This window comes from Corythoichthys intestinalis, chromosome 22 (assembly GCF_030265065.1).
Source record: "Corythoichthys intestinalis isolate RoL2023-P3 chromosome 22, ASM3026506v1, whole genome shotgun sequence".
Classification (NCBI taxonomy): Eukaryota; Metazoa; Chordata; class Actinopteri; order Syngnathiformes; family Syngnathidae; genus Corythoichthys; species Corythoichthys intestinalis.
The window spans coordinates 35,353,283-35,369,851 of record NC_080416.1 but is presented as its reverse complement, the minus strand read 5'-3'; the positions used below and the strand labels follow the sequence as shown (position 1 = coordinate 35,369,851).

Genomic DNA, 16,569 nt, shown 5'->3' with positions numbered 1-16,569 from the left:
ATTTGTGAGAAATTTGGCCCTGATCCCTGTTTAATAATCTGTTTGATGTTATTAATGTCTCATCACCAGCAAAAAATGTACATGCAGGTTATTCTGTTATGTCGTCCCTACAAATGTTGAGACCAAACCTACGCCCTTGTATTCAAGTCAGAAAAATGCTTCGTAAGTGATTATTTCATGATTTAGAAGTGCCTAAAAATGGGCACTTATTATATAAGGTGTTACCAAATTCTTTGTCTAAATTGGTGGGACCAACCTGTTAAATGGATGTACTGAGGCCTGTTCTCCGAAGGGAAATTAAATGACGAAGCCGAAAACTTGTCGAGTACAAACCCAAATCTGTGAAAAAATTGAAGTTGTATTGTTAGGAAAATATGTAGTAAGACTTTAGTTTTTCTTCTTCTTATAAGACCATATATCAAAATTAAAATGCCTGTCTTTTTGTGCATGAAATAACAATGCAGTTCTTTAAGTCAATTACTAAGACTTGCTCAGGAATTTGACCACAGTATAATTTAACACATCGAGACCCTGTTCGGTGGCCCCAACCCAGCAGATCTGAGCTCTGGAGACCCTGACGGAGCAGTCCTTGTCCTGCCCTCTGGTACACTGTAAATTCTTAAATTTTGTTTGTCTGGAGCGGTCCTGCAGGTTCACGTAAAGCTGTAGCATCCCCGCAAAATAGGCAAATCTTTCCTCTGCCTTTGCAATTGGGTCTTCAGCTTCGTCCAGCCTCTTGTTTGCCTTCAAAATGTTTTCTTTAACTTATCGGCTACCATTAGCGGCAAGAGAGCTCCTGAAGTATGATGTGCAAAACAAATGTAATTTTTTTTTTTTGACAAATTAAGTTTCTATTTGGTATTTGTATTTGTAAAATATTGAAAACTGTGTGTATTTCTTTGTCAATATCTCATGTTACTAAGTGGGCACACGCGGCTTATAGCCAGGAGAGGCCTATGTACAGTGGGGCGAACAAGTATTTGATACACTGCCAATGTATCAAATACTTGTTCTCCCCACTGTATGTACAAAATGGTTTTTCCTTTAAAAATGTACTGGGTGAGGCTTGTAATCAGGGGCGCCCAATAGTCCAGAAATTACGGTATAAACTTTTCCGTCGAATGTCGTCAATCCTCGGGAATGCTCGTCGCATGCCGAGAGTGGACCCTGGGCCCAGCTTTCCTTTGTTTGTCGGTCGTTTTTTGCCAGGTCGCCTTATTATTTTAGATTATCTCACATGCGGCGTTTGACTACAAGCTCTCACATCAACATCCTTCACGTGTTTGACTTGGAACAGTTGACATGATTATTATAATATACTGTATTTGTGAATATCTGCTATCATTTATTAAAATGAGAGCAACATTTGGGAGGATACATTTGTACAGCAATGAAAAGCTACAAACCTGTATAATATGGCCTCTTGAAAAAGCTGCATCCTGTCCCAGTAGGTTTCTGGTTCAAAACCTGTTTGATTTACAGTGATGAATGCAGGAATTATATAAAGAAAGGTCATACATTGGGACTGTTTACCTTCAAACAGATTCTCGCAACCATTCTTCATGAGACAATGAATATTCAGAGGAATGAAGAGTTGGGCTCTAAGTGGATCTCCGTAGAGGTGTGATGTCAGTGCGAACGGACCCTCCAACACAGGGACCAATAAGAAACCACAGGATGCCGCTTTTCTGTGCCAACCTTGAACCTGATAGAAAAAAAGAAGACTAGAAATTTCGACTTGAATTTCTAAAAGCCTTGCTTTGGCCTGGGTTTGTGATAAAAATAACCTTTTTGTTTCTTCTGTTGTACCAAACCTGTCCCGAACCGTGACCCCGGACCGAGGTACGCTCTGAACTCTGATTTGTGTGTATCATTACACCCCTTATACACATATATATGGCGGAAAACACAGACAATGCTGAAAGAGCAGTTTCTGTTCTTGCACGCCTCTTTAAAATAAACTGCTGTATTTTAAACCAAAAGAACTGTTGTGTTTGATTGAACAATACTGCCATAGCAGATTCATGGCACAATAAGCCCCCGAACTATTTTTAATTTGTCCGTTTTACCCTGTAAAGCCCGTTTACAGACGTCACGCAACCGCTTTTTTCAACTTAGCCATAAAAAGATGGTAAGTAATCGTATTTATTATTCGAAATGTTTGTCATTTTTAGCTTAGAATCATTAATTGATGTCTAATATTTCGTTTAAAAAAAAAAAAAAAAACTACTTTAAGAAATTATTTACTCGCATATTTTAAAACGTGTGCGGCACGGTGGCTGAGTGGTTAGCACGTCCGCCTCACAATTCTGCGATCAAGGGTTCAATCCCGGGCTTCGGCCTTCCTGTGTGGAGTTTGCATGTTCTCCCCGTGCCTGCGTGGGTTTCCTCTGGGAACTCCGGTTTCCTCCCACATCCTAAAAACATGCATGGTAGGCTGATTGAACACTCTAAATTGTCCGTAGGTATGAGTGTGTGCGTGAATGGTTGTGCCCTGCAATTGGCTGGCAACCAGTTCAGGGTGTCCCCTGCTTTCTGCCTGTAGTTAGCTGGGATAGGCTCCAGCACCTCCGCGACCCTCGTGAGGAAAAAGCGGCATGGAAAATGAATGAATGATTTTAAAACTTTTAAACAAACGACGTCACAAAGAAAAAATGGTCTCTGAAAAAAAGTCACGGATATCTACCTCATAACTTTCGCTTAATTGTATTTTTTTTGTTACTGTAGCATTTTCTCCAATATGTTAGATGATAAATAATCGATCCAAACAAACAAAATTTGAAGAAAAAAAAACGTTTAAAAGGATAAATGTATGAAAAAGAAAATCGACCACTCCTCGATGTCTGCGATTTCTGCATCGCGACCCTTGTTATATTACCATGTTTCACCCGTAAAATCCCCCCAAAATCCAGCTGTGGCCATTCACAGCTGTGTCTTGTCACTCGGTGATATGTGCTACATGGAGTTTTAGGATCGAAAAGAGGTAAGTACGCGATAATACCTAGTTAAAATTATTGCGTCTTTATAATTATATTAATTATATCTAATTAATATTTGTCTAATAATACTGGCCTTTTAAATTAAATTTTGTATAACTGATTGAGAAAACTAGAATGATAGATAGCTTTGATGCTGCTGCAGAAAAGCCGCAAACTAAAAGCATTCTTATTGTCAAATTAAATGAATACCTCTGTGAAATCATAGTACATGCACAGAAAAATTCATGCTTACCATCTCAAAGAGGACTCCTGCAGTGACAGCCATCCAATGAAGTTTGATCTCAAAGGCAGTATTGAGGGAGAAGTTGCCATGATAATAACAGGTGCACCACTCAGTTCTTCCACGGCGATTATTCACATCCACATCCAAAGTAACTGTCTTTTGCTCTGGAACTGTGGCAGCTAGGGGATAGGGTAATAGACACCAGGCATCACTGACAAAGGAGCATGACATTTAAACGTCATTACATAAGTAAAAAGTGAAATGTATTTCTCCTACTTACTCTAACCAGGGTCGGTGCGGCGTAGTATCGTTTAAGCCAAGGCGAAAATGGGCGAACGCCAAAGTCAATTTTGGTTTCCAATTAACCAGTACTAATAAGTTACAGGTATTCAAATCAACAAGATGACAAGGGTGCCAAAATTTTCGCACCCAAGTAATTTTGTTTTAAAGGATATGAACCTTATTTCAATTCTGAAATGTTGCTCTGTCTGTCACTTTTATATACTGCATACAGTATCAAGTAAGATGCTGATCCAAATACTCAGTGATTTATAAATAAAAAATATTGGAAATTGACACAGGTGCCTAAACATTTTTCAAGCCAGTGTATGTTCTACATCTACGTATACTGTATGTTTTTCTCAGGGCTACTTTGAGTGTGTGTGTTTTAACAGTCAATGGTTTGTACGTATTACATTTGAGTGCTACTTGTATTGAATGAGAAAGTAATTGGTGAACATGCAACAAATCTAATTACTGGTTGGAAAAATGCTTAAGTTACACTTTATTGGCATGGATGATCCTCTGTTCTCCATCCGCGAATAAATCGTCACACAAATGGACTCTGAGAAAATCAATTCAGTGAAGAATTGTCCTACACCAACTTCCCTGCATAGGTTTTTCAGCTTTGCAAATGTTTGGAAAAAACTTTCAAACGGTCTTTCCTCTGCATGAACTAACCTAAATCTACACCAAGTAACTCTTCCTCTGGAATCCTGCAGCTTCTGGTAATCTAAAGAAACGTTTTGTCCAGCTCCTCTGTTATTCATGCCTGACTGTAACAACCAATTCATTGCGAAGGTGGATGGTTCAGTTGTATGCATTGGTGTGATGTTATCTGCAAAACTCTTCCGAGTGCAACATCAAGCTCTATGTACCTAGCAGTGCAACTGACTGACTGCGTCCGCCAAAACTGCGACTGAAAGAGCTATGCCTGCTTGCATAAGAGGCTGGTCGACTAGGCAACCAGGGTAAGAGGAATGCCGGTAGGTCACAGGGTTGTTGCTCCTCTAACGCGAAGGCCACCTCAAACCATTTTTTCTGAAAGAGGGACAAGTCTTCCAGGGCTGCAGGGGACCAGCCACAAGCCGCCGACTGGGGTAGCTGTGAGCTTGCTGAAAGAGAAAGGCAAGATCCGATTCAATAATCAAGCTTATTCTTTGTGCACACTATAAAAATAAACATGCTTTCACCTTCCTTCTCCTCCACAATCTTATAAATGTAGAAGCCATAAACAAAGGTCCGCATTGCATCTCCAGATGCATGGGCCACCAAACCTTCCTCAAGCATTTTCTAAACACACAAAAACAAACAGGTGTGGGATAAGTTATTGCCTGCATCGGAGGCAAGCACCACTCCAATTGAAAGGACTCTGAACTGAGACCGAAAAACAGTTGACACTAATCCACTTTTAAAACATTCCTTTTTTGAGTCGTTTGTCTGTTGTTCAATGTGGGGAATCTGTCATTCTAACAATGTTAGTGGTGGAAAAAGGTGAGGCTTACCATTGAAATGAAGATGGAAATGATTAAAAAATATGAGTGTGGTGTCTGTGTTCCTGAACTGGCTCGACAATACGGCCGTAGAATGTCTACGATCTCGGGGGTCCTCCTCTGTTCGCCAGTCTTTATAAGTTAAGGTGACGATTATTATGACTGTGGCATCGCCAAAGAAATTGCCAGCTTCGTCAGGTTTTTAATCATTTATTTCAGTACTTGTGCAACACAACATGCCTACTCTCCCCCGCTGCTGACGCCCAACAACAGAAGACGAAAAGCAAAAGTAAAAACTCAAATTCACTCCCTCTCGCTCTGTCGTCAGCCACGCGGTGTGTTCAGCTTTTTCGGGGCAGTCGGGGACCTGGCAGCCACAGTAATAGGGTGGTAGGTGGGTCGCACACTTTTTCTCTATGGCGTCTTTCCCTGGGCGTGGCCTCCTCTCTGGCTGGGCTGCCAGCCGCGGGAGTGGGGGGAGGTCGCGGTGCCAAATTCTCGTCCCCCCTTTGCTGGGCTGTGGGAGGAGGGTTGGGCTGTGTTGGCTCACCCCTCGCCCCCTGGGTTGAGGGGGGGGGGGGGGGGGGGCATGTCCCTGGGGTGGCGCCTCCGATCATCTGCGTGGCTATCACGTTTGATGGGAATCGCGCAACGATTCGATTACGATTCAAAGGCTACAATTCGATTAGAAATCGATTATTGATGCACCACAAACAAACCCCCCCCCGCCTTTAATTTTTTGTACACTAGTTCCAAAATTGTTCAAAAATCCTCTAAAGCTAAACAAACAACTGTTTCAGTATCAAGTTAACCATTAAAAACAGTAAATAAAATACTCAAGTCCCCATCTGTATCGGCAGCTTTAAACTACATTCAATTAATTTAATGTTGTAAATCAACCTTTAAAGTTGTTAAAATTGCTCACGTTATTCCATAATTTCCCTTCTGTCTACTTATAACGTTAAAGTTTTAAAACCGTTTAATCATTTAAAGATAGATAGATAGATTTTTTTTTTTTTTTTAGATAAAAAGTAATTAGGTTCGCTTCAACGGAGCCTTCTAGAGAAGTCTACTGCTTTAATATGGCGCCTGTTTACTAGCGCGGGAGTCTAGTCATTTGTTCTGTCATTTCGCATCTAGTTCTTGGTATATGATATAACACGGCCGTCGTCTGTCATTTCACATCTGGTTCTAGATATATATATGTTTGTAGCAACTAGCAACTGGGCACTGTTTGTAGCGGCTGACGGCCGCGGTCAAGTGTTATTGTTTTTTCTAATCTAGCGGCATGAGTTGAACATGATATTTAGTCTCGGTCCGTTCCTCATTGCGTCCTGAAGACCACGCTGACTGTGTTTTATTTCTGCTTTACCTGGTATTATTCAATAACCAGAATTTGGATGTTTGTGAATCGTTCTCGAATCTTCCAATGCCGAATCGTGAATAATGTAAGAATCGGAAATTTTGCACGCCTCTAATGTCTTGTATTTTAAAATGACAATGCTGAAATAGTGTTACAAACATATAATGTCCATCTTATAAGGACCCAGTGTTTCCCACCAATGAACAAGACTGTGGCGGGCACAGTCTCGTTTGCCCCCCCGCCGAAAAAAAAACAAAAAACAAAAAAGATAATAATCAGATGCGTCAGTCAGCCAATTACACAGCTGTAGCCCACTCTACTCTACTACCCGCGCGAGCGAGAGCGCGCGCGTGCGTGCACACGCACAGACACACGCGCCAACAGGTCGCGCTCATAGACGGGACTACTAGCCTGGTACACCAGAGTCATAGCTGTGCTGGCCACCATTCGCAGAAAAAAATTTCCAGGGCGGAGCCAGCCACAGCAAATAGACAGCGGAGCGGACCAATCTGCGACGGGCTGACGCAACGTCGGTAAAGCGACAAGAAACTAGCGAGAGACATTTCAACAAATTCAACATGGCTAACGCGAGCGCGAGACAGACTGTTGGTTTTAGCGACTCGATGTGTTTTTGGTCATGTAAAACCGAATTTACCGCAGATTGGAACATATTGACGGCTCTCCCGTTGAGCCACTTGGCAGGAGTTGCTCTGGTCATTCCAGTCTCCAGCGTCAACTGCGAGAGGGACTTCTCCACAATGAACAGGGTAAGGGCATGACTAGAGGTGCTGACAGGTGTGCCAAATATGCATAATATTTGGTGTGAATGTAAGGTGCATAATTGTCAAGTAAAGGAGAGTACAATACCCCTTTCCCACTGGCCAAAAAACCCGTGTCAACCCGCTAACAATCAGCTTTTGGTGGCAATGGGAAAGGTGCAGCGACCCACCTCGACCCGTGTCAATCAACCCGCCAAGCGACAAGCGTTAAAATCACCTCGGCTCTGATTGCCATGCAGTGTGAAAGCAAAACCCCGGGTCAACAGTAAACACCCTAATCTACATGGTGACGTAGGCTAGTACGTGATGCGTCCTAACAAAAAACAAAAGCCATGTGCTCCAGCCCGGATCCACATACGGCGAACAGTCGGTGTAGCAGCGTTAGCAATAGCCATAAGAGACGAAACAAAGGCTCTTCTCCTCCTCCTGTGACGTACACAACTCCTTTCAATTTCAAACCAAAATTTACGTCGCCTACGTTGCCTCAGCACAAGCACAGTGTTGATCCTTTGCTGCATTTTGCGGGCAGTAAAACGCATGAAAACAGAGAACACAAACGGAAAGGAGGCTTCCGTGTTGCTTTGCATTGTTAACTTCCTTGAACTGAATGAATTCGGTCGCACTTGTCGAAGTGCATCTTAGCGTGGTGACGTCACGCACCTTACACACGGCTGAGGAGGGGTGGAGGTTAGACGGGTGAAAAAAATAAAAAAGACAGGGCTTTTTTCATCAATGGGAAAGGTGCCAAATGCCAATAGCTAGTGGGATGCATCGGCTTGGAAAAACGCGCGTTGACCCACTAGTTTCAGTGGGAAAGGGGTACAAATGTGTGCTCCAAAGGCACTTCCCACTTTAACTTCTTTTGACTAATTGTAGTTATTTTATAGGTCAAATCAGACCTCAGGAACAGACTGCAAGGAGAACACCTTGCTGCCTGCCTGAGAGTCTCCATAAATGGACCAAGCCCTGAAGCGTTCAATTTTGGAAGAGCTATGGAAATTTTCTTCACAAAGCCAAGAAAAATTAAATGTCCAATGGCAGGGTGCAGAGTGTGTCAGTAGTGAGTGAATGAACAATGGACTGAATGAGTGAGTGAATGAATTAACGACTTTGTGTCATGGCTTTTTGATTCAAGATTAAATTTGAAATATTCCTGATATGCCTTTGTGTGTTCTTAAGGATGATACCAACCTGTTATGTTCATATACAGCAATTTATATTACATTCAGTGGTCTCAAAATGCCCTAAAGAGATACACCGGGCTTAAAAATGTACACACACACCCTACCCCGAGGGTCAGAGACCCTCCCACCACAGTCTCCTAAAATCCTGTGGGAAACACTGAAGGACCTTACAAAGGCCCTATGACTTATAAACTCAGTTTTTATAAATGTCTTAATAAGGTCATTATGAACCCTTATTAGAATTATAAACATATATTAATGCTAATATGCATCATTCAAAGGACTTATTAACACTTATTAAATCTTATTAACTCTTATGACTGCGTAATACTAGGACCTTAATTTAAAGAGTAAATGCGTAAAAATAAATAAATAAATAAAAATAAGTACATTTTATAAGGGTGTAACAGCACATGTATTTGTATTGAACCGTTTCGGTACGTGGTGCTCGGTTCGGAACGGCGGCGTACCGAACGAGTTTCTGACGTAATGTAACCCTTACTTTTCGAGGCTGTGAGTCGGTCGGGTTACAGTTTCTTTGTGTAGATTATATTTACTCCGTCTTCTCTACTATAATGAGGACCAACACGGTAGGACAGTATAACCCAGAAACGTCAACGGCGCGACAACGTGGTCACCGCGAGAATGCAGTCAAACGCGGGCGTTAAAGTCAATCAGCCAATGCTCACCAGTCGCAGTGCGGCCGCGTGTTAGACGCGTCCCAGAAGCGGCTCAACATGACGCACGCGAAAAGAACGGCAGAGTTTATTATTTGACGCCAGATGCAACCCTCCTGCGTCAATACTACTACCGGTAGCATCGGGCAGACCGGAAGTCACTCGTGTAAAAATACGGTGGATCCGGTCGATTTTTAAACTAATACTCAATCATAACCCACTTTTTGAGTCCATCTCTTGAGTGGTAGATCGGGGCACAGTTGACTTGTCTTTGTTGATTTACTGCTGTCTTCTCTGCTATAATAATAACCAACACGGCCCCGTGTTCAATACAAAACCCTCCTACCACAACAAAACAAGTAGGAACTAATAATCACATAGGAAGTAAAGTTATACAACATAAAATATACAATATAAATGAATACTACATCACATTTTTAAAATATAAACACATAATAAAATAAATAATAGTCCATTTAAATAAAATTGAAATGAGCTCAAACACCTGTAATTAAATAATAAGAATAATACACAGAACCTGCTTACACAATTAAATTTATTAATTTCTGTGTGGCGCTTTAACTTGAGAAAATCCACCAATAAAGCTTTTGAAAACGGTTCATAAAGAAAAAAAATAATTCATTGAGGCATTTCATTCGTAAAATACATGTCAAAATCTTTGTCATTGGGATTGCTTTTCTCTTTAGCACAGGATTTCTTTTTTCCTCTCTTTCAGAAAGAAAGCTGACCAATACGCGGGTTCTGAAAGGCAAATTGTTGTTGGATTATCTTTAAATACCCGCTACTTTTTGAGCAGGATTCTAGCTTTGTATACGCTAATGGTCTTATTGTTGAAAGCACAAAGGTGTGTAATAAACAATTAGCACATTTATATTTTGCATTTTGTTTTCTTACTGTACCGAAAATGAACCGAACCGTGACCTCAAAACCGAGGTACATACCGAACCGAGATTTTTGTGTACCGTTACACCCCTAACATTTTAGACTATTTAATTACCTGTAGGTATACGTAACACTTAGAACAATGACAGGGTATATACATATACGGTAGGTGTATAGGTATAGGCCATTTCTTTTGAGTCATTGAGTATATTTAGAGAGTATATCCAGTCGGCTAGTTAGTTAAGACATACTGCAACAATAAAATATTTGGAGCACAGAAAAGGACATTTTACCTGCATAAGTTCAACAGCCATGCTCTGTGTGGCTATGCCCTCAACATTGTTGACTAGCCAGTGGATGACCTCAGCGCTTATGAAACAGTTGACTGGCAGGCCCCTCTGCTCTGGGAGTAGTAGTACACCGGTCCTGTTATTAGAGAAAAACCCTTTTTTCCAACTAAGAACACAACGACACACGACAGCTGCTTTACAGTAGTAAAACATCACTAGTTGTGTTGTCCGATGATGACTTTTCAACAAATATCCCGACATTGTCCAATTCCAAAAATCAGATACAGATCTCAAACCAATGCCGATATATGCAGTTGTGAACTTAACATATTATGGCTAATTGTATTGTGAAACCCTACTGTATGATTTAATATTGATAAATGTAACAACTGCAAGGTTTTGCCAAATAAATATTCTGTGAAAAATGAGAGAACAACTTCAACTGTAGTGATGGAAAAAGTGCCTAAATTGCACCACTATATTTATTGTTGAAATCAACATAGTTAGGGTTAGGCTTCTCCATTCACTTTGACGACAACATGCACATTGGCCCAAAACCGATAATGAAAAACTGATGTCGATATTATCATTTCAAAATGCTTTTTATCAGCCCGATAATAACGGATAATAGTTCGGTGCTTTCAGACATAGGGAAATGTAGTGTTCAAACTAGATGGAAATGTAGCGGTACACTGCAATTTTCACATTGCATGTACTGTAACTTGCGCGTGTCGACACCGCCTATTAAGTCTTTAGATTCCGTTCATTTTTAGTACCAATCAGTACCATTCATTTCTCCTTGTCAAATGCTATTTCATCTCGCGGGGAAAGAAAAGTGAGGTTTGTCGTGCAGCGTGCTGTGATCACATGATAGCTGTGTCACCAACCTAGCAAAACAATACCCTCTCTGCTTTCAGACATAGCAGGAGTTGGTAATGTTTCGTACTTGTGACTAGGTCGCGAGCCGGTAATGTTCCAGACATGTTCCGTGTCAACTGAGCTGGCAATTTGCGTTTACATTTAGCATGTGTGTGCCATTATCAGATTTCTTAATTTTGCTCTATTTATCAGACTAAAAATGAGGCGAGGCGTGATGCGTTTGTCTGTTGCTTTGCCTAACTTTTCTTTAGAGCAGAAAAAAAAAAAAAAAAAAAAACCTCCCATACAGTTTTTTTTTTCTGTCCAAACACACAAAATACAGAATAAAATTTTGGATAAACAAATGTTAAACATTTTGAAAATGATTTTTTGTTTCTTTTTTTCCCTCACATTACTCTTTTCTTTTTTTCCTTTCATGTAGTAGATGCTAAATCAAGTTGAAAAACATCATTCAAGTACATAATAAGATATCAAAATAAAAAAACCCTCATAAAAATAAAAAGATCATAAAATTCATGATTCTATGTATGATGTCAATAACTGACAACAGACATCTATGGTAGAACAATTATTTGAAAAATCATCTAGGCTAATTTGATCAGGCATGTGCCTAATTTTGTACAATAGACCCTACCCACGTGACGTCACAACTCCGCCCTCCTGACTGGTGCCGCTCAATTGTCCGTCAACACATCGTGTTTACCTGTTACGGCTACGTACATTCCTCCTATTTACGGCGTGTTTTTCTGCTCGTTAACATTAATAATCAAAATGGTGAAGGCGTGTGTGGCGGTCGGTTGCAATAACAGAGAAGATAGACGGAAAGACTTGAAGTTCTACCGGATTCCGAGAGACCCGGAGAGGAGAGAGCGAGATGGGCTGCTGCAATTCGACGAGAAAACTGGGCTCCAAACGATTACCACAGATTATGTAGTAGTCATTTTATATCTGGTAAGATGCATTTAATATATATTTAGAGGGTTTTGGGCTGACAACCACAATTAAGATCATTGCTAGGCTAATCGCCGACAACATACACGTATGTATGTAGAGAGAGTGCTATCGCTAAACCATATAAACATTAAAAGCCCTAGCTTCATTGACAAATGACATGAAATACATTAGACTTGACAGTGGATGTTAGCAAGAACAAAAGATTTTTAAGTGAAAATTTCGTAACTCACCTTTCCAAGCACAAGATAGATTCCTGCCGAATTTTCGTGGACGAGGACCTGTTTCACCCAACCAGCAACGAAGTATTTATAAGCCTCCAAGCTCTTAAAGTTTTTCAAACTTTCCTGAGAATAGGCTGATTTTGTGTGGACAAGATAGTTGTAAATATCAGGGTAGCTAGCAGAGACAGCGGGTCGAAAAACATCGATTTAGGCATCAAATATGGATCTGGCGAATGGATAAACTGAAGCTTTTCCACATAACGCCTTTTATGCAACGCATCAAGTGAGTTTACGGCATCCGAAAGCACCGGGTCTTCCATGAAATGCATTATAAATTGCTCGATCAATTGAGACCATTGATAATACAGACACAAAATGACGGACAAGGGGGCGGAACAATACAGCGATCACGTGATTTTGTGACGTCGGTGGGTAGGGTCTATAGGCATCAAGCATCAGCGTCGGGTAAGTTACGTCACAACTTGTGGATGCTTGAGCTACCGTGTCCACTAGCACTGTCTTTCGAGCTTTCGAAAAAGCCGGCATCACGAATACGGAGCCTCATGGCGATGAGTCTCACTCTGACAGTCAGGGGGAACCTGACACGTTGTATGGCGACCTGTCTACTTGGCCAAACTCTTCATGTCAGTTACAGAAGATGAGGACTTTATTTTTGTGGAGGGGTCAAAAAGAAATGTGAGTACACTGCTATTGTACGTAACTTCAATAAAGCATATGTAAACGTTGCATCCTGATTAGCTTCTGGCTAATACATGTTAGGTCCAACATAAAATTCCAAGCTCCTCTTCTTCCTCCAACTCTTCAAAAACTTGGATCTCCTCCCTTGCGCTCGATCTATCCTTATATCGCTGTTTGAATCATTGTTTGACGTTTGCTTTGTATGGAGCTGCCATCGCTGTACCCGGTGTGACGTATCACTTCCGAGTTCGTGTCCTTTCAGGCTCAAACTTCGGAAACACGATTATTTTGCCAAATATACAACATATAAATTATTTTTTCATGCTTTATTTGTTGGACAATGTTTAATTACTTTAATTGTGACCCTATTTGGCATGTTATGAAATTACTTCAAATTACTGCTTTAAAGCAATAAAACTAGCCACTGGAGGGTAGTAGCGCATTTTGTAAGAACTCATCTCGGACCAATAAAGGAAGTGAAGAAAATAGTCAGGAAACGGAAGTTGGAAGGATCTTGTAAAGACGCCTGAGAATTTGAGAAAAATGTGGAGAACGATCGGGGAAAAAAAGGCAAACGACACTGGAGGAGTATTTTGAAAAGAAAACGAAACCATCATCAAAGAAGGATTAAAAAAAAATATCTTGATGAGACGGATGGTGACGCCACACGCGTTCTGCGGAGCTCACGTTGTGTTACTCCTGAGGTTGAAACCAACGATGAAGACGATGAAAAAAGTGAGACCGATTTTGAGTTATCAGATTACTGGGAGCCACCTCATTCAACCGGGAGCAGCCGAGAGCCTTCCCCGTTGTTATGTGTGCAAATAGTTCAACAGTTCAATAGTTATGTCTAAATAAATTGTTACTTTGCGATCAAAAGCTCTATTTGTGTTGTTGTTTGTTATTTTGTAAAAGGAAAACATTATTCAGATGTTTGGGATGTAACTAAAGCAAAAAATAGCTGTTAATGTCAAAGTTATGTTTGAAATGTATGCTTTCACAAAAAGCTCAATTTCTATTTTTTTTCATCAGAAATTAGAAAATTGCTCAAACTAAGCTATTTTCTAATGCTGATTTCTAAAGAATGCAAAAAGATATGAACTAACTTTTTTTTCTGCTGAAAGAAGAGAGTCTAATCTTTCTTTTGGTGGGTTTGATGTTTATATAGCAACAGAACAGAATTTTCTGTGGGCCTTGCAAAATCAGTCAAAATCAAGTAAAACGGCCGGGGGCAAAGGGCCTTGCTCCGGTGAAAATGGCTGGGAGTGAATGAGTTAATATGGTGTGCCGTACGGTTGCTAAAATACATTTTTTCCGCATGCAGGGAAGTCAGTAAATCTCTAGATCGGTTGGTTATTAAAATTGAAAACGATTTTGGCTTTAAGTGACATAACTAGTAATTACTGTGGCACTTTAGTTTCAGTTTAGATTTTAGATGGAAAACGAAAGGCAACCAACAGCCGTAGCCTGGTAAGAACCAGCAGTTTTATACAAACACACACTTACGTGGGATTTTTGATGGCCTCGAGGATTTCCAAAAGTGTTGACGAAGAGGACAGAAAAAAGTCTTCCATTACAGACTGCCCACTGCATGCTGCTAATCTGTGAAGATAATCGCAAATCATTACACATTATGATGAGATACAGTTGGCGAGTTGAGAGGTCAAACAGTTTGAACAATATCTATAAAGCACATTTTATACTTGGAGGGCTTAAGAGCCAGCTTCCTAAATTAGCGGACCGCGGTCCACGACCGGACCACGGCACACCTCTCTGCGGACCGAGAGCAAATGGGACTCTATCGCTGAATTCTGTTTCATTTTTAGTCAAATATCTTCAATGTTCCCATTTCTGTTCTCATCTCTATGACAACAATGCGCTGATTGGCTGAGAGAGCGTGAATGGATGCGCTGATTGGCAGAGTGAGCGTGCATGGATGCGCTGATTGGCTGAGAGAGCCTGCATGCTACTAGCTAGAGTGGACGGACCGCAGCAGTGTGAAAGACGAGTCGCACCCGGTCGGTACTTTGCAATCCCAGTAGAAGACTGAATCTTACAAATTGGCATGCTCATGTTGACCAAGAGAAGTGGACAATGAAAATCGCCGTTTCCATGAGGAATGGACTGACAAATAAGCGTCCATTTTACAAACTGCAAGTACCAAACCTATGTGCTTAATATGCTTCAAGACAGTTTCTCTGATAAAAAGTGAAAATGTGAAACGGCATTGTGTGAAAGAGCACAGCTCTTTTGAAGATGTTTCCTCCTGAATCAGAATTGAGAAGACAAGAGATTAACAGGTTGAATCAGTCCTATTAAGAGGCAAGCAAGGATATTGTTAAATCTATGACACAACAACAAATTGCAACGGAGTGCTCACTTAGTGTCGTGGGTGTTGGCCAAACATAAGAAGCCGTTCTCTGACGGAGAAATAATAAAAGAGTGTAATGACTGAAGTGATGGCAGCAATGTCCGAAGGAAAAGAGAAGGAGGAAATGACAGCAAAAATCAAACAAATCTCACTCTCAGATTCATCAACCACAAGACGCACTGAAGTACAGGCTGATGGTGTGAGTAAACAGCTTTGTGAGCTCCAAATACCATTTCTCTCACGGAGCAGTTTTTTAAAGGTAAAGTTACTGTCAATAATTATTATGTTTGCACCTTGATTAATTTTAATTGAATTTTATTTGTATAGCCCTATATCACAACAAGGTTGTCTCAAAGGGCTTTGCAGAGGCAATATGATGCACAGTCAAAAACAGTAGATGAATTAAATAAAGTTCATGTCCAAGTCCTGGGCATCTCTCATCCTTAGACCCTCCATGTCGGCAAGGAAAAACTCCAAAAACCCTTTGGAAAAAATGAGAAACCTTGGGGAGAACCACAGTCAGGAGAGATCCACTCCCAGGATGGACAGGCTATAGATGCACCAGGACTGATGGTGGGTATTAGCAGCAGGAGGTCCAGTTTGTAGAGATGCAATGGAATGAAGAAACAAGAGGAGGTTCACTTTAATGACCGAGCATTGTCATCATTTATGTTCTGTACATTTGAACATGTACTGTACTGCTATTTGCACGTTATCTTTTTTTTTTTTTTTTCCAGCAGTGTTTTACAGTTACAAAATGTACTGTCAATAGCTATTGTTTGCACCTAAATGACAAATCTTCAATTATTTATTGTACATGTGTAAACATTGTACCTGCATGTTTTTTTGTGTGTGTTTTTATTTTAAGTCAAGAAAATGTTTTGTTAATTTTTTTCATTTAATCAGAATGTGCATTGTATTTTTGTTTGGTCAAAAGAAAACCACCTTTGCCACCTTCGAGCTGGCTTGTACTTGACCGACGTTAATAAATGGACCCATGCTTTTATGAAAAAAATAATTGTGGACCTTCAAGATTTGTATTTGAGGACCCCTGGCCTAGAATGTAAAAGACAGCCCTTTTTGACTAATGAGATCAAATTTAGGTGTTTTTTTTTTCTCGTAAAAATGGGAATCATCATTCAATCTGTTTTGGAGCAAGCTCTCAATAATCCCACGCATCAGTGTATGTGTCGAGCTCATTGGGCAAAGCCTCGTCTCGGTGCTCATACTGGTGTTTAAGAATAAGACGTGACCG

General features: G+C 40.6%; 1 protein-coding gene across 6 annotated transcripts in view; it reads right to left on the bottom strand.

The window, feature by feature from the left end:
- The window catches only part of depdc5 (DEP domain containing 5, GATOR1 subcomplex subunit), a 272,311-nt gene that overhangs the window by 34,252 nt on the left and 221,490 nt on the right, over positions 1 to 16,569 (bottom strand). For 5 of the 6 annotated variants that reach the window (XM_057828504.1, XM_057828503.1, XM_057828505.1 and 2 more), the window contains 8 exons: positions 14,450 to 14,545; positions 10,194 to 10,326; positions 4,695 to 4,794; positions 4,380 to 4,616; positions 3,232 to 3,401; positions 1,534 to 1,705; positions 1,407 to 1,467; positions 257 to 339 (listed from right to left, as the gene is read on the bottom strand). In XM_057828504.1, the coding sequence (XP_057684487.1) occupies positions 257 to 339; positions 1,407 to 1,467; positions 1,534 to 1,705; positions 3,232 to 3,401; positions 4,380 to 4,616; positions 4,695 to 4,794; positions 10,194 to 10,326; positions 14,450 to 14,545 (1,052 nt within the window). Of the gene's footprint in view, positions 1 to 256; positions 340 to 1,406; positions 1,468 to 1,533; positions 1,706 to 3,231; positions 3,402 to 4,182; positions 4,617 to 4,694; positions 4,795 to 10,193; positions 10,327 to 14,449; positions 14,546 to 16,569 lie in introns of those variants that run through there. The other variant, XR_009061928.1, reaches the window with a different exon arrangement.